General features: G+C 38.9%; 4 protein-coding genes across 7 annotated transcripts in view; 1 reads left to right on the forward strand and 3 right to left on the reverse strand.

The window, feature by feature from the left end:
- The window catches only part of LOC111231688 (cysteine-rich protein 2-like), a 13420-nt gene extending 11633 nt beyond the window's left edge, over positions 1-1787 (reverse strand). For both annotated transcript variants that reach the window (XM_022758905.1, XM_022758906.1), the window contains exon 1: positions 1625-1787. In XM_022758905.1, coding sequence (XP_022614626.1) covers positions 1625-1667 — 43 coding nt within the window. In that variant the 5' untranslated portion in view covers positions 1668-1787. The remainder of the gene's footprint in view (positions 1-1624) is intronic.
- A 3257-nt stretch (positions 1788-5044) lies between these two features.
- LOC111231696 (zinc finger protein 670-like) lies at positions 5045-7324 on the reverse strand. The gene is given in 4 exon segments (XM_022758915.1): positions 5045-5055; positions 5427-5923; positions 6007-6299; positions 7295-7324. Coding segments are annotated over 4 exon segments (831 nt in total).
- On the reverse strand, positions 6849-10569 carry LOC111231661 (zinc finger protein OZF-like). The gene is made up of 2 exons (XM_022758868.1): positions 10120-10569; positions 6849-9015 (listed from the first exon to the last, which is right to left on the reverse strand). The coding sequence occupies exons 1-2, from the start codon at positions 10289-10291 to the stop codon at positions 7991-7993; spliced, it is 1197 nt and encodes a 398-aa protein (XP_022614589.1). The 5' UTR covers positions 10292-10569; the 3' UTR covers positions 6849-7990.
- A 5528-nt stretch (positions 10570-16097) lies between these two features.
- On the forward strand, positions 16098-22723 carry LOC111231652 (zinc finger protein OZF-like). Of its 3 annotated transcripts, none has more exons than XM_022758854.1 (2): positions 16098-16374; positions 20819-22723. In XM_022758854.1, exons 1-2 carry the CDS (start codon positions 16203-16205, stop codon positions 22087-22089), a joined length of 1443 nt encoding a protein of 480 aa, XP_022614575.1. In that variant the 5' UTR covers positions 16098-16202; the 3' UTR covers positions 22090-22723. The 3 variants fall into 3 exon arrangements, with proteins under 3 accessions (XP_022614575.1, XP_022614572.1, XP_022614573.1); XM_022758851.1 differs by lacking the exon at positions 20819-22723 and adding an exon at positions 17368-19138; XM_022758852.1 differs by lacking the exon at positions 16098-16374 and adding an exon at positions 20167-20443.
- Positions 22724-23285: the final 562 nt, after the last annotated feature.

Here is a 23285-nt window from a genome sequence, read left to right on the forward strand (position 1 = left end):
GGGGGGTGATTTCACTAACAGTCATTTATCTGTTTGTCCTCCTCCCAAAATATCCCTGCAGATACACAGGCCCTGATACACCATGACACTTCCTGTTCAGACGCCCGTCACTGTGATACGAGGCAGTAAGTCACCTTCAAACCTCGGTGCCCAGTCGAGACATGAGTCTGGTCGTTCTTCTGCAACTGTTATTGTTTTAAACGATATTTGATTCTGCATTTCAACATATCTGTTAAGTCATCAAATGCATTCCAACCACATTAAATTTACTTTAATGCAAAACAGCAGAAACAATCTGAGCTTCAGATTTACTGCAGAGTTTGAGGTGTGTGTCGTGTTCGGTCGAGGTGGCGGGGCGTGGTCTGCTGCTGCTCTCCAGAGAAACAAAGAGGAAAAGAGCAGAAAGAAAATCGATCCATGCAATTGATAAATTATTTACAGCGCCACATGCTCCAAAAACTGATATACGCTCACTACATTCACTCCTTAGTGACATGATGAAAACAAGCGTCCAGTAACCGGAGATCAACCCACAGAAACTGATGACACTTCCTGTTAAAAGTGGAAATAAAACATACAAACTGCTGCTCTTGTCTCCTGCAGAAGATAGTGGTGGAGGATAATGACACAGCACAGACTCAATAATCAAAGGGTTATGAGGTTCAGGTTTTCGTTGCGTTTGGCCACGATGTAATATTCAGACTCATCACCAGAGTTTTTACTTGATGTTTTGTTGCCCACTATAAGATCCCTGTTGGCAGATGAAGACCCTTTACATATTAGAGCTAAAACTAATAATTATTTTCATTATCAATTAATCAATTAGTCTTAAAAAAAAACTGAGTTAAGAGAAAAATACAGTTTTCTTAACCAACCGTCCAAGACTGAAACTGTTCAGTTATTGAATAAGTGATTCATCTTCAAATAATAACAGCTGTAGTTTTATTACTTAATGTCATGAGGATGTATTTCTTCAGCATCTCCACTTATAATGATATTAAATCTTTTCCTAATTTAATCAAAGTGCCACATGATCGATCATCATGTTGCATTTAATCCAGAACAAATTTTAACAAAGTATTTTGCATCTTAAGCCCTAAAATTATCATATATTATATCTATTTATTCATATATTTTATTCTTATTTTGACCCAGTGAAACATTCAAAATCCATTGGACTCGATGATGCATGATTTTAAATTTCACAATGTGACAAATTCCTTAAAAACGTGAGAATAAATTAGAGATTCAAACTTCTTTTTTTTTTTTTTTTTTAGTTATTTAAATATAAAACTGAATGTTCCAGAAACACGTTAAGAATATCTGTTAGACAATATATTGATAAAATTCAAAATATAAAATGAAATTATAATTTTATAAAATAGAAATGCATACATTTTTTTTTGTCAGTGATTTCTACGTCATCACGGAGCCTCCGTACCTCAGTGGTGATAATGGCCTGTGATAATAAACAGGTTGAAACAGCTCAGGGAAAACAGCTCGTGGTGGATTAAAGACATCAGACTTCATTAGACACTCCCGCCCAGCACCCAGCCTCTGCAGACAATCACGATGCTGGGGATGGGGAGGGGGGGGGGGGGCTGTCGGCCTCTGCTGCACTTACCGAAATACACCGTCTTGTCGCATTTGGGACATTTGGACGCCATGGTCCGTCTGATCCGGATCAGGACAGGGAGACTGGGTCGTGTCGGGTCGGTCCACCGGCAGCCTGACGCTCTGCTCGCCGTCTGTCTGCAGCTGCAGCGCCGCAGACACACCTCACAGGACGGCGGTGGTGATGGTGATGATGATGGGAGTGGCACATCCTCCAGTTGGTTCCTCGCCTCAATTTGCATGACCCCGCCCCCGCGGTGACGTCATGCAGAAACAATAGATGAAACGTTCTTCACCCTGTGTTGAAGACTTAGAAAGTGACACATTATGCAAAACAACAAACGTGATTAACGTTGAACAGAAACATATTTTCATTTATTCTGAATGTAAAGAAAATAGTTTAAACAATATCGTTAACCTCCGGATTCTACTGAGGAAATGTCGTATTCATAAAGAGAAACTTCTTAAATCAAGTCCGTCATCATTGTTTCTGATTGGTCCTGAACGTTACTTCGAGCCTGTCAAATCTGTAACAAACACGAAGTCAGCAGTTAAAATATATTCTGACTCACTTAAATGATAGATTTGTTCTTTTTTACATTTATGTATTTGTTCTTTTTTATTGTTATTATCTGCTGAATTTCTCTGAATGTTTCTATATTGAAGAACTGATCTGTCTGATTGTTTGTTCATTTTTCTATTTAAATAAAGGCGAGAACAAAGAAAAAAACAGCCTTCCACCTGTGTCAATGCATTCCTGACAGTGCTTTGTAAAACAATGAAAGCTTCAGTGTTTCCATCAATATTGAGTTAATTTTTCTAATCACTGTCTAATCACTGTGTATCCATGGTAACAGATTAATAGCAGTTAATGTGAGCTCCAACTAAATCTTATACAGTAATAATGTTAACATAATGAGTGCTTTTACTTTGACACTTTAATTAGATGATGATAATAATTTGTACTTTTATTTAAACTTGCATTAATGTTTTGGTCACATGGGGAAATTGCAACAAGCTGTAAACACAACACTGATATTAATATTGATTGACTTTTAATTTGTTTGAAAACCCTCTGGAGTCCATTTTGATGTTTGTTGATGTATTATTTCTGTCACACACATTTTAAACCGTCACTATTTCACCAGCATCGGATCCTTTTTTCAGTCTGACAGATTATAAACAGCTTGGAACGCAAGATATATGAAATATAACACAGGCACCTGTGAAAATGTTCATATCTATAGTCATTATCAATCCAAATATTATTATAGAGAAGCTCAGAGTTGTAAAAACTATTATTTTACAACACAGCAGAGATATGTAAGAAATGAAACTATAAAACAGTTTATTTACATGTAAAGGATTTTATTTCAACTCAGTTTTCTGCCTTTTTCACCAAAATTATAAATCATGGAAAATATGAACAATTCAGAATGAAAGTGAACTGATTTCCTCAGCTTGTCTCTGTGTGATGTACAAAGTTCTGTAAATGAAACAGTGGCCACAGCTGCAACAAACCATCATTATCATTATTGATTAATCTGCTGATTATTTTCTAAAAGAAAGTGCTTGTGGTCTCTTGTGATGTGTTCAGTTTGATTGTTTTGTAAAGCCAAAGGTATTCAATAAGAGCTCTGGGTGTAAACCCAGCTACACATACAGTATGTGCGGTTGCAGGTGCTTTTATTTTGGAAATGTCATTAATCCTAAATCCTAGCAGAGTCGGCTCCCCTGCGTTCATCAGGGTCTGCCGTCAGTGTTTGTTGCCGCCTGGTTGTTTGGTTACGCCGCGGACAGTGCAGCTCTTCACGGGGAATGTTAAGTGATGCTCTGTATATTCTTGGCACCGTGACACTAGAGGAGCTGACACTGGACGGCCTTCAGGGTGTGGTTAAGAATAAAAATAGATTACATTTTAAATGTGGCTAGTTGGCCAAACAGTATCACCATATTTTCTTCCTCTCTTTTTCTGAATAATTCAATCAAAAGATTAAAAGATCCCTAAAGACTGCAACACTAAACAGAGTCATCACAAAATATTGATATTGAACTGAGGACGCTGTCATGTTCCTCAAATGAAAACATGAAACAAAGCAGAATGCCACATTTTCCACTTTTATTTGAGGCTTGACTGACGCTCTTTTAACGACGTGATCTTGTTGAGTTATCAGTGCCAACCATTCATCTCAATGTGGCTGACTTCTGAAATCACAACCAGTAACCAATTATTAGCATTTTCTTTTGCTGATTTTCTGGTAAATTTTGTTCTGAGTCGAGACGAGATTTAGAAGTTTTCAATTTCGGTTCTTTGTGTTTGTAAATTACCTCCATGATCATCTCAGTTTTTCATGCACAAGACTCTGAAGGTGAAGAAGAGTAACTGTGGGATGAATGTGAGAGCAGAATTCAGTGCCAGTGGGACTTTCCTTTCCTTTAAGTGTCTCTGACGAGTCAAGCTGTTTTCCATGAGATAAACACACACAAACAGAAGGAAAGATGGAAGCAGTGGCCATTTTTTCCAGTTAGTGCACTTAGTCTTGAGCCATCTAGGGCCTGGGAATGCACTAATCTTAAAATAAACAGCTCCAGATTGTGTCTGTCCATAGTTTTAGTGGGGGTCTGTGTCATATCTGCTTAAAAGCCTTTTTGGGCGTCACATTTGTCAGCCTGACCATTGTGTTTATACATCACAGCCTCAGTAACTCTGACAGGGGACATTTATTATTTCATATTCTGATAGAGTTTGAGCAAGTTCTTTTTCTACTACTCTTTACAACATGTTGGTCCTCCCGAAACATTTTGTTAGGATTGCAAACCACTCAGTCACACATCCCATCTGCTCCTGTTTCAGAATTTAGACACTGTATTTCTCATTGAGTTAAAATCATCACTCTTTCTCTTTCTCTATTAGTTATTATTGCTGTTAATTTTATTACATATATATTGAATCTATTAGTTGCTCATCATTTTTATGAAGTCACGTGATCTATATTGTGCAAAAAATAAAAGTAAATAAATAAAGAACAATGTGGATTAAAAGCAAGAAAAAAGTAAGAAGATTCCTTGACAAACACTGAAGAACCAGGATTGAAAGAAATGTTATTAAAGTTCTGTCACAAAAAAAGTTTATTTGTCGATAAAACCATGTATATATTCTATACAAAAACAAAAAGACTGTAGTTGGCAGGGTGAAAACAAAAATGACCCAACAGCCCTGGAGGCTTTCTGAGCTTCAACATGAGAGAGAAAAAAACATCTATCATCATATATATACATATATATACATATATGTATATATATGTCAATCATACAAATGAGGTAGTGTATAAGAAAAGCAAAATAAAAATAATTTAAGAGGTCAGTCATTTACATTTGTAGAAAGTATGTAATCAGTTTTTTTTCCCCCGATTTGGGAGATTACAAAGTTTCAAAGAAATACTACAAACAGACATATGAGTAATACAGTCATATGAAGGGAAATATGAGGTCAGTTTTGCAAGACCTGATGACATTGTTAGAAATGTACTACAGTTAACAAAGTAGGGCTGTAGTCAACCAAAGAAAATCTTGGTTGACTGAAATAGTATCTACTGAGTGCACTCTACCTGGTAGCCATATTAGTCAAAATATATCATAAATAAAACAAAAAGATAGTATTAGCAGCATAACATATTGAAATATGACAATTCTGATATGTTGACATGACATGTTGGTTGTTGAGCTGTTTCAGCGGCTATGTGAACTTATATGTCTTCCCACCTGAGACACATCCCAATATCTTTCCCTAAGCTGTTGCTGTGATTTCTCACCTGTGTGCTTTCTCACATGCTTTTTTAAAGCACAAGTGCAACCGTATCTTTTCCCACAGATGCTGCAGGGATACGGCTTCTCACCTGTGTGAGTTCTACTATGCGCTTTCAATGATGAAATGGAAGACAAACCTTTCCCGCAGGTGTTGCAGTGGTACGGCTTCTCACCTGTGTGAGTTCTCATGTGGACTTTCAATACATAATTAGATACAAAACCTTTCCCACATGTTTCTCAAGAATATGGTTTCTCACCTGAGTGAATTCTCTTGTGGACTCTCAATACTGTCATGGACCTAAATTTTTTCCCACAAGAGCTGCAGGTGTATGGGGTCTCACCTGTGTGTGTTCTCATGTGTAATGTCAGTGAACTACTACAAGAAAAAAGTTTCCTACATGTTTTGCATGAATATGGCTTCTCACCTGTGTGAGTTCTTATGTGCACTCTTAAGACAGAACTATTTGTGAAACTTTTCCCACATGTTTTACAAAGATACGGTTTTTACCTGTGTGTGTCCTCATGTGGATCAACAAACTTTTCCTCCATTTGAAACGTTTCTCACATCTTTCACAAGAATATATTCTCTCACCTTTGTGTGTTCTCAGATGTTTCTTCAATCCTGACTTGCACTCAAAGGTTTGTCCACAAGTGTCACATTTGAAAGACTTTTCACCTGTGTGAGTTTTAGAATCAGTCTTTGATTCTGAATCTGTAGTTGATCCTGAGTCCACATGTTGACTTCCTGTCTGATCTTGGCTCTCAGCTACAGGAGAGGTGTGAGAGAGGAGCTGGTGGTCACTGTCTGGTTCTGGTTCACTGTGGTCACTTTCCTCATGATCAGGAGTCAACACAAAGGTATCAGGTATCAGCGGGGTCTATGGGGCAGTGGGCTGGCCCGGACGCTCGGCTTCTGCATGATGATTGGATGATCTGTCTGAGGCTGAGTCCCTTTTTGATTGACAGCGAAATGAGCGAATCAGCGATCTTGAAGTATAAGCATCGACCGGAGCAAAGGAACGGAGGGTAGAATTTACATATAAATAAACGGAAACATTTTAAGATGTAGGCTGAAAATGAGCTTCCCCTCCTTATAAGACCAGCAGCCGCCACTGGTTTAGCAGTATGTTTTTTTAGCAGGTCATTTGACTATTTTTTTTTACTTTATTATTTTTTTTTAGAGTGTATGCTCCATCTCAGCCACTGTGGCTGGCTACATTCCAAGGAACGTAGCCTGGAATCACCATCCCTGCACACAAGACAGTCTCAGTCCAGAGTGTTCTGGTCTGTGCTTCCCTGATGGTGGAACAAGCTATTAAATACTATGAGAGCAGCAGTGTCCCTCTCTATCTTCAAGAATCTTATCAAATAAAATTCAACAAAACACTGATTCTTTTTATTTTTATTGAAGTTTTAAAGATTTCATGTCTATGTAACGTAGAATCAGTCGTGGTCATCTTAAGACAATCAGTGTTGTATTTATGTAGGTAGAGTACTTTAGTAAATGAACTCAGTTACATTATTACTGCTGTAAAACAAGCTTGCTCAATATTAGACACTTCAATTAATCAAACCACCAAACTGTATCATACCACACTTTACCTGAACCTCCAGCAAATGAGCTGCAACATTGAAACACCTCTTACATGTTATAACTGAACACTATGAAAAGAACTCTTCTTCACTACATCTACTTTCACTATGGATGTCAGTCACGCTGATCCGCTGAGTTTACTTGTAGCTTTAGACTTCAGTGTGAATCTGGTATTCTGACATTATCACCTAACAGAGCTTCACTGTTTGGACAAATACATGAGAACAGAAGAACAGCATTTCCTTTCCCACGTTACTTTATGCAGAGATCATTGTGTACATTGCCCACATTTAGACTGATGATGCTCATAGTTACCCTCATCATTCAATCCATTAATTTATATTTTAAAAATTTCAAATAAAAATTGTATTTAGTGGATGAAATCAAAAATACATAAAAATATAAAATTAAAAGGACATGTTCAAGACAAAAAAGATAAGAGCCTAGTTGGCAGGAGTTCACAGACCACTCAATAGTAAATAAAAGGCATTTAAGAGGTCAGTCATTCACAAGTTTTTTTTTTTAGATTTGTGAGATTAGGTTTAAAGACAATCCAGCTGCAAACAGAAATATGAGAAATATAATCAAATGAAGGACTAGTTTAACAAAACCTGATGACATTATTAGAAATGTAGTACAGTAAATGAAGTAGGGCTATAGTCAACTAAAGAAAGAGTTGTTTCATTCAGTTGCTGAACTCTTCTTCACTCAAGTTTCATCTGTATGGTTTCTCCTGCGTTAACTGATTCTCTGACAAAAACCTTTCCTGCAAGAGCTGCAATTGTGTGGTTCTTCACTTCTGTCGGTTCCCGTTTTGTCCATGAACAACAACAACCGAATACTCTACCTCGTGATTTTCAAACATAAGGCCTGTTTGGTGATATGGTTTCTCACTAGTGTGGGCTCTTCTCATGCTCACTTTCAGTTCACCACTAAGTCTGAAAGCTCTCCCATGTGTTGTAAATAATTCAACTTTTAACCTAGGTGTATTTTTACATGCTTTTTTAACTCTGACAACTGAATGAAACCTTTCCCACAGGTATCACAGGAGTATGGCCTCTCACCTGTGTGCAGTCTCACGTGTGCTTTCAAAACTGACCTGTAAGCAAATCTTTTCCTACAGGTGTTGCAGGTGTACGGCTTCTCACCTGTGTGAATTCTCATGTGGACTTTCAGATTACTACTACGTCCAAAACCTTTCCCACATGTTCCACAAGAATATGGCTTCTCACCTGTGTGGGTTCTTTTGTGATCTTCCAGTGCAGACTTGCTACAATGATTTTTCCCACATGTCTCACAAGAATATGATTTCTCACTTGTGTGAGTTTTCATGTGGAAGAGAAAGGCCATTTTACCAGTAAAACTCTTCCCACATGTTTTGCATGTAAACGGATTCTCAATTCTGTGTTTTCTCATGTGGTCCAACAAGTTTCGTCTGTTTGTGAAACGTCTCTCACATGCTTCACAAGTATATGGTCTATCAACTGTATGTGTTCTTAGATGTTTATTCAATCTGTACTTGGACTCAAACGCTTTTTCACAAGTGTCACATTTAAAAGACTTTTTACGTGTGAGACATTTAGACTCAGTCTTTGACATGGGAGAGTTGTATTTATTGTTACGGTGACCCCTTTTTTTCTTACGTCTCCTCTGTGGCTTTGACTCTGCATCTCTAGTTGAGCCTGAGACCACATGTTGACTTCCTGTCTGATCTTGGCTCTCAGCTACAGGAGAGGTGTGAGAGAGGAGCTGGTGGTCACTGTCTGGTTCTGGTTCACTGTGGTCACTTTCCTCATGATCAGGAGTCAACACAAAGGTATCAGTCTCCAGCTTCAGTACAAGCTGCTCTCCCTCCTGACTGCTGCAGATTTCCTCCTGTTCCTCTTTAACCTTTGGTGGTTCTGGGTCGTCCTGGTCCAGACTGGAGTTCCTCTTCTGGTTCCGGAGCTGCTGGTCACTGAGAACCTCCTCCTCCTGACAGACATGTTGCTGTGGGAGCTCTGGAGGGACAAAGGGACACAAGAAATACTGTATATTACATAAGTGATGATTGAAAAATTACATTGCTTAAGTTAGTTTCAGATTAAACATATACAATATGTGCTTTTCACCATTTTTCTCTATTCTCTATAAAAGTATGTGCAATGTAAAAGACAACTGTAAACAATACAGCAATACTATTAGGAACATTTAAGTGCTTCCTTCTGAAAAACAGATAATAATGAAAAATAAATATTGAAGATAAAAAGAATACAGTAACATTGAAGTGCTTAAAGAACTGGTGAACTGGAGTTTAAAGTAAAATCAAGAAGGCCACTATCACTTATTTCTTCATTCTTTTTCGGTTGTAAACAAAGAAATTGTGAAGGACAGATCATGTTCAGCATTGAACGTGCACACACGTATTTTTTTTTATCGCAGACACGGTCAGTCATTGATGACTGAGTGTCAACTGTAACTGTCGCTCCCGGTAACGTAGTTATATGTTGGAGTGCGCGGACAGCAGCTTTATGACCGAGAGAGCACTTCTTCTCGCCGGTGGCAGATAGCAGCTTCCTCGAGCACACTCTGCAGAAACAAGCGCCCGGCTCCTTCAAGCCGCTGGATCCTACACCGCCAGTGTTGCCAAGACCCACCTCGGTCTGCACCTGATTGGCTAGTGAAGTTGGTTATGTTCAGTGTCTGTTTAGGTTGTTCTCACCACAAATTGTCACTGAATCTTTCATACTGTTTGAAACACATTGTCAAATTTGTGAAATCTATATTTTGTTAATGAAATTAACAACATAAAAAACAGTGTGTCGATATAGATTACACTTGTCAAATCTAAACCAGAATAATTGGGAGAGTGTAAAGACTGTTTACAACACTTTCACATTTGTGAAGCCTTTGTTCTTTTAGTGGATACAAGAATATGTGGATTTAGCTGTTTAACGGTATAGTCAGAACAAACTTGTGGAGTGAAATCCAGCTTTGATAAACATGAGGTTTTTAAGTTAAACCTGGTCTTTTGTTATCTGGATGGAGAAAACACAGTGAATTAAGTCCAATATAAGTCACATTCCTTCTTTAGTATTCATTAAGACCATTTTGGTTTTACACACCTGTCCTGTGTAACTTTATTCCAGGTTTCCAAACGATATCCAGCAGTCTGCGCTGACGACCGACCTCTTCCTCGTACTGGACGACGGTTTTTTCAAAGACTCCGAATATTTCTTCAGCAGCAGCAGTTAGTCGCTCGTTGACGAACTCTCTCAGATACTGAAGAGAAGACATCGCTGCTTCGTTACAGCTGGAATATTTAGCTGAGATACGACCACACCACCGTCTTCAAGCTGACATCACATATCCACAGAGCTAACGCTGCTAGCGCTTCCTTGTTTACTTCCGCCGGGTGTCACACTGTGAAGTTCCGGTTTCAGTTAAGCGCAAGTCCGTATATTCATTCTGGACTTGTACTCAAAAGCTTTTCCATAAGTCTCAGAGCCAGTCTTTGACATGGGAGAGTTGGGTTACAAGCTAGCATCACACAGCCACAGAGCTAACGCTGTTGGCGCCTAATTGAAAGCGGAAGAAAAAACTGACCTGTCGCACTGCCGGAACTTCACAGTGTGACACCCAGCGGAAGTAAACAAAGGAAGCGCTAGCAGCGTGAGCTCTGTGGATGTGTGATGTCAGCTTGAAGACGGTGATGTGGTCGTTGATTCACATGAGAAAACACACAGGTGAGAAGCCATATTCTTGCGGAACATGTGAGAAAGGTTTCAAATGGAAGAGTAGTTTGATGATCCACATGAGAACACACACAGATGAGAAGCCATATATTTGTAAAACATGTGGGAGAAGTTTTGCAGGTAGTTGTGTCTTAAAAGTCCATATAAAAACACACACGTGAGAAAAGTTTCAAATGCAGAAATCACTTGTCTTCTCACGAACTTGCACAGATGAGAAAGAATATTACTGCAAAACATGTGGGAAATTTTTTCTTGTAGCAGTGCTTTGACAATCCACATGCGCATACACACAGGTGAGAAACCATACTCCTGTAGCACCAATGGGAAAAGATTTATGTCTATGTCACAAATTGAAAGTGCATATGAGAACTCGCACCAGTGAGAAATCACATGTTTGCAACACCTGTTAGAAAAGTTTCAGATGGAGATATGAGTTGTTTATCAACAAGAGAACTCACACAGGTGAGAGGCCATATTCTTGTGAAACATGTGGAAAAAGTTTAATATGTAATAGTGATTTAAAATTCCACTTAAGAACTCACACAGGTGAGAAGCCATACCCCTGCAACACCTGTGGGAAAAGATTAAGTTCCCTCTCATCATTGAAATCACATATTAGAACTCACACAGGTGAGAGGCCATATTCTTGTGAAACGTGGAAAAAGTTTCATATGTAATAGTGATTTAAAAGTCCACATAAGAACTCACACAGGTGAGAAGCCATACCCCTGCAACACATGTGGAAAAAGATACAGTCGCACTTCAGCTTTAAAAACACACATGAGAACGCACACAGGTGAGAAACCATACCTTTGTAACATCTTTGAGTAAAAATTCACTCTGCTGTCTTCATTGAACGCTCATTCAAAAATCCACAGAGATGGGAAGTCATATACCAGCAACAGCTGAGGGAAAAGATATTGGGATGTGTCTCAGGTGGGAAGACATATAATATCACATACAGGCAAGTAGCCTTGTGTTTGCAAAATATCTTGGAGAGCACTCAATTTTAGTTGTTCATGGACAAAACAGGGGAACTGACAAGTGAAGAATCACACAATTGCAGCTCTTGTAGGAAAGGTTTTTGTTAGAGAATCAATTTACGCAGGAGAAACCATACAGATGAAACTTGAGCAAGAAAGATTTCAGCAATTGAATGAAACACACTTTTACAATAACTGCTTCTCTGTAATTGAATGTATAAAATTTCCCACTGATAGGAGGTCACAGTATCTTAGTTTTAGGGGTGTAGTCGCCACATTGACTGGTCGAACCTAATTCCCATTGGTCAGAGAAGAGCATATCATTGGAACAAATCAGAATTGGCATATTTCAATATGTTATGCAGCAAATACTAGCTTTTTGTTTATTCATAATTCAGGTAGAGTGCACTCAGTGAACTGTGACTGATTTAGTCAATTTTGAGAAGGCATGGAGGTTTTTTCCTCTATGGCTGGTCAATTGATTGAAGAGTGGATACGATTTCAGTGACCAAGCTTTTCTTCAGTAGACTACAGCCCTACTTCGTGTGAACGTAGTACAATGCCATCAGGTTTTTTTTTTAAGTACTTTCACTTTTTCTCTTCATATGACTGTATTACATTACTTACATTTCTGTTTGTGGTATTTCTTTGAAACTTGTATTGTACTGTCTGAGTGCATACTTCCTACAAATGAAACTGACTAACTTATTAAATGACTTTTTTTATCCCTAATGCTGATGATCTTGTTTTCAAAGGAGGCAGACTCCTCACACTTTGAGAGGAAAGCTGTACAAGTTTGTCAGGGCGAAGGGTGTTTAGGAGGCAGTCAGTAGTTGAGAATAGAATTTTTGGGTTAATGGCATTGTTGCAAATAATTTTAGAAAAATATGCCTGCCTTTCAGTTTGCACAGCTTTGTTGTAAGTATAAATGGTTTTTAAAAGAATGTCACGATGAACTGTGAGTTTGGTGTTCCTCCACATGTGCTCTGCTCTCCGACATTCCCTCTCCAGGAGACCTGTATTTGCATTTCTCCAGGGGGTGGCCTTAATATGCGATTTACTTTTATTTTTCACAGGAACTGCTAAATCGAAAGATGATCTTAATTTATGGTTAAAATGATCAACCTTTTCATGAATATATGTAACTTCATCTGAGGGCCTCCTTAAAGAGTTTACGAACATGTTGAGGAGGGACTGAACAATCGTCTTTTAATAATACACTATGTGTTGTTCCTTTCTATCCCTGCGACTGTTACATTAAAAAACACGCAATAGTGGTCTGACACGGTTAGGTCAACAATCCTATTGATCAGTGTTTAGCCCTCTGAAAATTACTAGGTCTAAGGTATGGCCACAGTTGTGGGTTGGCCCAACTGCATGCTGTACTAAGTCAAATGAAAGTAGAACCTGCATAAACTCCACAGCCCTGTCGTCCAGGGGGTTATCAATATGAAAGTTCAGGTCACCAGCCAAGAGAATGCTGTCATAGTTGGTGACACAGATTGAAAGTAGATCTGAGATTTCTGGTAGAAAAGAGGCTGTATATTTTGGTGGTTGGTAGATAGTCACCTTTCAATAAACCTGTCTATATAATGAAACATGAATCAACAGATAAATGAACAAATGAATGTAGCAAAATACTATAGGTGAAATGAGGTTACACAGTATGAATCAACCTTCCACAGTGTTGTATTGGAATATGCTGCATAGATTAAATATAATTATGAGTGCACAGGTCAAGAAATATTATTGAATACACATTACATTCTGACTGTTAGCCGTTGCTGCATTCTTGTTCTGCACTTGCATTGTGTGTATACTGCCATAGATTAAATACTATACCAGTAAGGCACTTTGTGTAAATATCAATCAATCAATACTCAGCATCTTTTCTCTAATCTTCTCCTGAGTTTGCGTTCCAATGTAGATCCCACAAGGGTGACACAGACTATCCATCTGCACACAACTACATTGGGCTGTGGCTGCCGTCGCTGGAGGAGGGCGCTATTTCACCCCTCCCCTCATTCGTGCCAGATGTTTTCCCAGTTATCTTCTTAATTGTCCTCATGTTCGTTAGTCTCATGAACTGAAACACTTCCACTGGTATTCCTCTTAAGTCTCTTCTCCTCTCCTTTTACAGGGAGGAGGGCAACATTGTTAACTCAAGTACAACTTAGTGCTAGTGTGCTGGTGGTGTGTGTACCTGTGGTGGGGGTGGTGGGGGTCATGGCAGTCATAGTTAGCGTTGTCATAGGCTGAGGTGTGGTTTGCTGTCGATGCTGCGTCTGATACCGTTGTGAGAGTCAGTGGTGTTGTGGCTGGTTCTCGACGAACATTTAACTGTGCTGGAGGTTTCAGCTCCACATAATGTATATCGTTGGCTGATCCAGGAACACTCGAACACTCTTTGGTAATTTCCCACCATAATAATACTCACCTGTTCGTCCCAATGGACTCTGATATCCCACTCTAATCTCCCAATGCTCATGCTCCTCTTTTACCCACAAATCACATGCTAATTGCCCCCAGTCACACCTCATTACACTAAAGAATCCTGCTGTCCACGTCATTCATCTGCAGCGACAGTCACCAAAACTGTCAACTCAGCTATGTCTCTGGACCAAGTCTGATCTGCCTCATGTCTCCTCTCTCTTTCTGTCCCTATCCACTCATCTCTCACAGGCCAGCCAGACAGACTGCTCACCTCTCTTCTTCCTGTTCCTACTCTTCACCTTTCTCCCTGACAGCTCTTACATATCGTTTCCAGATGTTCCTGCCATGTATAGAATTATAACTGCCTTGTTAATGTTAATTATCACGTGTACTGAGACTTTGTAGCTTAGGTAGAAAAGCTTTGTGGTTCCTTTGTTCTTTATTCATCTCAGTGAATACATGATCGTGGAGTTATTGACCCAGCACTGATAGTGAAGTGCTTCAACTAGAACTGTTGTCCCTTGTGTCTGATTGTCTCTGACTCGTCTTAAAGACGATGACCGAGCTTGAAGATAAAGAAAATAATATCTCCTTTCCTAACCACTTGATGCCAAGTGGAATTCATAAAAACAAAAAGGATTGAAGGAAAAGTTGAGCTATTAAAATAATTAAAAATAAGGAAGGGATCATAATGAATTATCTTCAGACATAACTATATAGCGTTTCATGGCATGGGAACTTTTGACCTTTTTCCATTAAGTAGAGAAAATTCCTTATCAGTGCTTTACACAATGTGGAGGATTTAATGAAACAACATTTATGTTTGTAGTATTTTCTGGATCTTTTGAGGATGGAGATATGGATATTGATTGGACAAGAATTGGGAGTAATAAGAAAGTGGGAGGAAGAAAGGAAAAGGACAGAAAAAGTTGGAGAGGTACAAAATGCCGAACAGAGAAACAAGGCGCTTAAAACTCAAACAATATGTATGAAAAGAAATGGAAAAAAGAACAATTGGTGAGAGTCATGGATTTAGGTTAGAGAAACTGCAAATTCCTCTTGGAGAAAGTTTTGAAGAACTGGAAAAAAATGCTTAAAGGAGGAACAATAACAGACGGCTTCAGACATATAAAACCAGTGAAAAACTGGGCCATATTGCTGGAATTCTATTATCTATTATTAAATGTACTATTTGTAAGTTTTGCTATTGCTACATAGCCCAGTGTTAGCATTAGCAGCTGTTTACTTCCCAGTTTAGAATGACATTGCAAATTTAGTATCAAACTTCATTCCTTTACTTAGCAAGAGCTATCTCCAGCAGTGGAATACAACCCCTTTGTTTTGCTTCTATCACTTCTTTTATATATACTATACTGAAGTTAGCATGCTAACTACCTAGCCCAGGCTTGTTTGGCCCATATTGTCACTTTCCAATACTGAGTCTGTCACTGTAGAGCCCAGTCTGCCCTGCAGAAGTAGCACTGCTCAGACAGCTTAATTATAACCTCTTCTAAACGCATAAATGGCTGAAGATCTTGGTAAGACTGTGTGTGTAAACAACTGTAAATGCCAATGTTTAACATACACAAAGAAAAGTATGAAAAATGAGAAGAACAAGGACATATTATTGAGGATGAGGTTTGGTCACACTAGTCAGAATAGCAGCCTACATTAAAAATAAAGCAGTAGATGTGAACTATGGGGACCACAGGAAACAATGATTATGCACCTGTATACTGCCCTAGAATTATTATGAGACTTAAATGTATTAGTACAGTATCTGCTGATTCACACTCCAAACCTGAAGGTGGCGGCAATTCACCCTGAAGCTGTTTGCAAACCGCCATGAAACAAAAAAAAGGAGGAGAAGGATCAAAAAGCTGCCTCCTCTCACTGCCGGAACTTCGCAGTGTGACACCCACCGGAAGTTAACAGAGGAAGCGCTAGCAGCGTTAGCTCTGTGGATGTGTGATGTTAGCTTGAAGACGGTGGTGTGGTCGTATCTCAGCTAAATATTCCAGCTGTAACGAAGCAGCGATGTCTTCTCTTCAGTATCTGAGAGAGTTCGTCAACGAGCGACTAACTGCTGCTGCTGAAGAAATATTCGGAGTCTTTGAAAAAACCGTCGTCCAGTACGAGGAAGAGGTCGGTCGTCAGCGCAGACTGCTGGATATCGTTTGGAAACCTGGAATAAAGTTACACAGGACAGGTGTGTAAAACCACAATGGTCTTAATGAAGACTAACTAAGGAATGTGGCTCATATTGGACTTATTTCACTGTGTTTTCTCCATCCAGATAACAAGAGACCAGGTCTAACTTAAAAAAACAAAACGTGTACTAATCAAACCTGGACTTACTTTTACTGAAAATTTACTCTCTTTATGAAAATGCACAAAAAACAAACTAATAAAATGAAAAAGCACTGATACTCGTAAACAACATCGGACCACTTAAACTGATGGAAACTGGAATAAATTATCCCAGAGAAGCCCGTTTCAGATCTGTGAAACCTTTCGTCCACGTCTGTCTATTTCATTTCTGATTCGATAAACATCTCCTCCTTCTCACTTAAAAACAAATGTACAAAAGTTATTTTCACTCTTTGAAATACAGACACAAAATATCTTTATACATTTAATTTTGTTCACTTAATCTTCCAATTCTTTCCATGACACGTTTCCTAGAGACTTAATAAATTTAAAGCTACTAATTGATATGTTGTGGTAATCCCGTTGCTGCTAAGTCTTTATATTTCTGTATTCAGAAAAAGAGTATAGGCTTTATGGATTTGGGTGGGGGTTTTGAAATCACTGTTTTTCATGTCTAAACAGAGAATAATAAAATTGAAAATCTGAAACTGTCTTTCAGCACTTTAGTCCAGGTATGGTAAGTAGAGATATTTCAGCTATACCTGGGCTATTGTCTGGATGGAGCAAAATAAAATCACCTCTTCTTTTTTTTTTTATGCTTTTTTTTTTTTAAAGAAAAGATTTCACACATTTGAAAGTGGGTTTTGAACAGAGTAAGATTCAAGGAGAATGTCCTTACACCCCCCCCCCCCCCCCCCCCCCAAAAGAATCATTTAGTTGGTATTTCAACTTAACTGTCCCCTTAATTGTTGAATCTGAAACTACCTTCAGCAATGTCATCTTTCCATCATCCCATGTGTAACCTATTTCTTGTGTCCCTTTGTCCCTCCAGAGCTCCCCCAGCAACATGTCTGTCAGGAGGCCGAGGTTCTCGCTGACCAGCAGCTCTGGAACCAGGAGAGGAACTCCAGGCTGGACCAGGACGACCCAGAACCACTACAGATTAAAGAGGAACAGGAGGAAATCTGCACCAGTCAGGAGGGAGAGCAGCTTGTACTGAAGCTTGAGACTGATACCTTAATGTTGACTCCTGATCATGAGGAAAGTGATCACAGTGAACCAGAAAGTAACCACCAGCTCCTCTCTCACACCTCTCCTGTAGCCGAGAGCCAAGATCAGACAGGAAGTCAACATGTGGTCTCAGGCTCAACTACCGATGCAGACTCAAAACCACATGAGAGACATTACAAAACCAAGAGTCACAGTGACAATGAATACAACTCTCCCATGTCAAAGACTGAGTCTAAAACTCACAAACGTGAAAAGTCTTTCAAATGTGACACTTGTGGAAAAGCATTTGATTATAGGTACAAATTGAACAAACATATAAAAATCCACACAGGTGAGAAACCGTGTTTGTGCAAAACATGTGGGAAGAGTTTCAGAAGTAGAACAGGTTTTTTTAAACACATAAGAACTCACACGGGTGAGCTCCCTTACCCCTGCAGCAACTGTGGGAAAAGATTTATTGATATGTTAACACTGGAAAAGCATATGACAACTCACACAGGTGAGAGGCCATATTCTTGTGAAACATGTGGTAAAAGTTTTGTACGTAGTACTGTCTTGAAGGTCCACGTTAGAACTCACACAGGTGAGAAGCCATTTTGTTGTGAAACCTGTGGGAAAAGATTTAGTGACAGTTCATCATATAAAATTCATATGAGAATGCATACAGGTGAGAAGCCATATTCTTGTGAAACATGTGGGAAAGGGTTTGTATCTAGTGGTGACTTGAAAGTCCACATAAGAACTCATACAGGTGAGAAGCCGTACCCCTGCAACACCTGTGGGAAAAGATGTATTGACAAGTCTACGTTGAAAAAACATAAAAGAGTCCACACAGGTGAGAAGCCGCACTCCTGCAACACCTGTGGGAAAAGATTTATTGACAAGTCTGGATTAAAAAGGCATATGACAACTCACACAGGTGAGAAACCATATCCTTGCAAAATATGTGGGAAAAAATTTGTACGTAGCAGTGTCTTGAAAGTCCACCTAAGAACTCATACAGGTGAAAAGCCATATTCTTGTGAAGAATGTGGGAAAAGTTTTGTATGTAGTAGTACCTTGAAAGTCCACATGAGAAGTCACACGGGTGACAGGCCATATACCTGCGGCTCCTGTGGGAAAAGATTTTGTCATTTGTCAGCCTTGAAAAAGCATGCAAGAATTCACACTGGTTAAAAGTTGTACATTTACAAAACACATTGGAGAGCTTTCAGAGATTAAAAAAAAAAAACTTGTTATAATTACCCTGGTCATCATTAAGTGAACTCCAGTCAGTTGCATGTGCTGGTATGAGCAAGCATTCGGAACTTTGGCCAAACACTGATGGTCAGCCTGGGAAAGAAATTCAGCCATGTTATGACACTTGAATAGTGCCAATTTAAGGATTCTACCAGTCTATGTGGAGTTTTGAATGTAATTATTTGAGACTGAGGACAAGTGAGTGGCAGCAACATGCATGAGTGCATGGAAGGAACAATGTACAGGTGGTTGCATGACACCCTGGATTTATATGCTTGAACATGTATGTGGCACAGTATCTTACTTTAACGTATTACATTGCCAACAATAAACTACCTTCATTTTTTCCCTTTCATATGACTGTTATTCATGTTTTTGTTTGCAAGAATATTTCCTCAAAACTTGTAATCTCCAAAATCTTAGGTAAAAAAAATTGACTGCATCTTTCCAACAAATGTAAATGAATGACTTAGTGTGTAAAGGAATGAGGGAAAATAATTTTATTTTTTCAGTTCAATTTATTTGTATAGCGCCAAATCATTTTTGTGATCTCAAGTATTTTTTCTAACAGCAAAGGTGATAATGTAAGAATACAAGTTGAGGGGCGTCGCGTAGCGCAGTGGGCAGGCGCAGGCGCCCCATATATAGAGGCTACAGTCCTCGCTGCAGGTGGCCCCCGGTTCGACTCCTGCTTCGGACCTTCCTTTCCTGTGTGTCATTCCCCCGCTCTCTGCCTCCCCATTTCCTGTCTCTACTGTCCTGTCCATTAAAGGCACAAAAAGCCCAAAAAAAGAAAAAAAAAAGAATACAAGTTGAGCTCATAGGACTTGTAGCTATCCTGTAATACAATCACAACTCCCTTGATTTCTTGAGTTTAAGTGGGGGTAATCACTTCATTGGGTTCATCAGATGGTCTACCATTAGTGTTGCATTGATAAGCCCTTGAGAAATCCAGAGGGTTCAAAGGTGACATTCTGGTGTCCCATGTGTGCCCCCCTCCACTTTTACCCTTTCCCTTTAACTGTACATTAACCAATTGCTTGATCCTTGAGAAAGGCCTTTTTGTATGAAATTTTGTTATATGTTTGGTTTTTCATGACCTAAAGATTTTCTTCCTTTGGCAGTTTACCAATTACCTTTGCACTATATAAGGTTAGTTATGACCCCTCCAGAGAGTTCAATGGCAACATAAGGCATCCTCATTTTGCAACCCTCCACGTTTTGGTTTTTGCTTAAGCTGTAAAATGTAGTAAAGGGAAAATAACCTGAAATCCCTGTTAAATGAAGCGACAGATGGAAAACATCCAAACTACAGGCGGAACTAAAGTTTTACTCGTTTGCATTTCGGGAACTTCACAGTGTGACACCTGGCGGAAGTAAACAAAGGAAGCGCTAGCAGCGTTAGCTCTGTGGATGTGTGATGTTAGCTTGAAGACGGTGGTGTGGTCGTATCTCAGCTAAATATTCCAGCTGTAACGAAGCAGCGATGTCTTCTCTTCAGTATCTGAGAGAGTTCGTCAACGAGCGACTAACTGCTGCTGCTGAAGAAATATTCGGAGTCTTTGAAAAAACCGTCGTCCAGTACGAGGAAGAGGTCGGTCGTCAGCGCAGACTGCTGGATATCGTTTTAAAACCTCAAGTAAAGTTACACAGGACAGGTGTGTTGATAAATTTCAAACCACAAATTATTATGTTTTGGTAAAACTGTTGCTGCTGAATCACCATATTTCTTTATTCACAAAAAGAACAAAGGCTCCACAAATCTGAAATGATTTTATACAGTCTTTCCACTTAATGAAGTGTTGTTATATTGACCTTGATTTTAAATAAATGATTTCACACATTTGAAACTGGGTTTTGAACAGAGTGAAATTCAAGGATAATGTCCTTACACTACAATATGTGATGCAAAAAACAGAATCAAGAATCATTCAGTTGGTATTTCAACTGAACTTTCCCCTTAATTGTCAAATCTGAAACTAACTTCAACATTGTAATTTTTTCATATTTTTTGTGTCCCTTTGTCCCTCCAGAGCTCCCACAGCAACATGTCTGTCAGGAGGAGGAGGTTCTCAGTGACCAGCAGCTCTGGAACCAGGAGACGAACTCCAGTCTGGACCAGGACGACCCAGAACCACCAAAGGTTAAAGAGGAACAGGAGGAAATCTGCAGCAGTCAGGAGGGAGAGCAGCTTGTACTGAAGCTGGAGACTGATACCTTTATGTTGACTCCTGATCATGAGGAAAGTGACCATAGTGAACCAGAACCAGACAGTGACCACCAGCTCCTCTCTCACACCTCTCCTGTAGCTGAGAGCCAAGATCAGACAGGAAGTCAACATGTGGACTCAAGATTAACTAGAGATGCAGAGTCAAAGCCACAGGAGAGACATCAAAAAAACAGGAGAAACAATGAGTACAACTCTCCTATGTCAAAGACTGACTCTAAAACTCACACATGTGAAAAGTCTTTCAAATGTGACACTTGTGGAAAAGCTTTTCAGTATAAATCCAGATTGAATAAACATATGAAAATCCACACAGTTGAGAAACTGTATTTGTGCAAAACATGTGGGAAGAGTCTCTGCAGTAGAGCAGGCTTTTTGAACCACACAAGAACTCACACGGATGAGATTCCCTACCCCTGCAGCACCTGTGGAAAAAGATTTATTGCTATGTCAACATTGAAAAGGCATATGACAACTCACACAGGTGAGAGGCCATATTCTTGCAAAATATGTGGTAAAAGTTTTGTACGTAGTACTGTCTTGAAGGTCCACGTAAGAACTCACACAGGTGAGAAGCCATTTTGTTGTGAAACCTGTGGGAAAAGATTTAGTGACAGTTCATCATATAAAATTCATATGAGAATGCATACAGGTGAGAAGCCATATTCTTGTGAAACATGTGGGAAAAGTTTTGTATTTAGTGGTGATTTGAAAGTCCACATAAGAATTCACACAGGTGAGAAACCGTACCCCTGTAACACCTGTGGGAAAAGGTTTCGAGACAAATCTGCCCTGAAAAAACATATGACAACTCACACAGGTGAGAAGCCATATTCTTGCAAAATATGTGGGAAAAATTTTGTACGTAGCAGTGTCTTGAAAGTCCACCTAAGAACTCACACAGGCGAGAAGCCGTATTCTTGTGAAGCATGTGGGAAAAGTTTTGTATGTAGTAGTATTTTGAAAGTCCACATAAGAACTCACACAGGTGAGAAGCCATACACCTGCAGCACCTGTGGAAAAAGATTTTGTCAGTCATCAGACTTGAAAAAGCATACAAGACTTCATACAGTTTAAAAGTTTTATATTTACAAAACACAGTGAAAAGCTTTGTTAGTTGTTAAAAGTGATATATGTATATATGTATGTATATTTTTGTCAGAGAATTTTATACAGGTGAAACCATACAGATGAAACTTTAGCATTGAAAAGTTCAGCAACTGAATGAACCACACTTATTGTAGAAGTTACATCTCTGTAATTGAATGTTTACAATTTCCAATTAAGAAGAGGTGACAGAATCTTACTTTAATATAGAACATTGCCAACAGTGGCACCATGTTTTGTTCAACTACCTTCATTTTTTCCCCTTTATATGACTATTATTAATGTTTTCGTTTACATGAGTATTTCCTCCAAACTTGTAGTCTCCCAAATCTTGGAAAATAAATTGTGAGTGCATTTTTCCTACAAATGTAAATGATTGACTTTTTAAAGGATTTTATTTATTTATATTCTTTATTTCACTATTTTATAAATTACCTCCATTATATGAGTGTTTGGTCAGCTCTCTGATGTTGAAACTGAGAGATTCTCTACTGCTGTTGGGTCACTTTATGTTATCATCCTGCCTATTTTTGGTCTAGGAACATGTCCTTTAGATTTATATTTTTCTTCAATTTTGATTTCATCAACTTTATACATTTTAATAATAATAATAATAATACATTTTATTTGGCAGTGCCTTTCACAGCACTCAATGACACTTTACAGAAGATTAAAAACACAATAAAAATAATAAAAACAACAGACAGTTAAAAAGAAAACAATGAAATTACAGCGAATATGCAGATTGAAACAGATGAGTTTTGAGTCTTGATTTGAATTGAAACAATGTTACGGATGTCTGGTGGGAGAGAGTCCCAGAGTTGGGGAGCAGAGTGGCTGAAATGTGAAACACAAACAAGTTGTACAAGATGTTCTACATGGTTCTATAAAAGGTGCTATATAAATAAACTTTCTTACTTTTGTGACAGGCTGGCTGGCTATTTGTACAGGACCAAATCATTTGAGCTCATAGGACTTGTAATTATCCCTTATTACAATCACAACTCCCTTGATTTCTTGAGTTTAAGTGGGGGTAATCACTTAATTGGGTTCATCAGATGGTCAACCTCCATCATCAGTGTTGCATTGATAAGCCCACAACACATCCAGAGGGTTCAAAGGTGACATTCTGGCATCCCAGGTGTGCCCTCCTCCACCTTTTCCCC

This window comes from Seriola dumerili, unplaced genomic scaffold, assembly GCF_002260705.1.
Source record: "Seriola dumerili isolate Sdu_G_001 unplaced genomic scaffold, Sdu_1.0 BDQW01000312.1, whole genome shotgun sequence".
Taxonomy (NCBI): domain Eukaryota; kingdom Metazoa; phylum Chordata; class Actinopteri; order Carangiformes; family Carangidae; genus Seriola; species Seriola dumerili.

What these genes read in the sequence shown, in the direction of transcription:
- LOC111231661 (XM_022758868.1), bottom strand. Translation starts at nt 10,291, where the DNA reads ATGTCTTCTCTTCAGTATCTGAGAGAGTTCGTCAACGAGCGACTAACT. An exon ending in AATAAAGTTACACAGGACAG is followed by an intron (nt 9,016 to 10,119) that starts GTGTGTAAAACC and finishes TTGTCCCTCCAG; the next exon opens with AGCTCCCACAGCAACATGTC.
- LOC111231652 (XM_022758851.1), top strand. Translation starts at nt 16,203, where the DNA reads ATGTCTTCTCTTCAGTATCTGAGAGAGTTCGTCAACGAGCGACTAACT. An exon ending in AATAAAGTTACACAGGACAG is followed by an intron (nt 16,375 to 17,367) that starts GTGTGTAAAACC and finishes TTGTCCCTCCAG; the next exon opens with AGCTCCCCCAGCAACATGTC.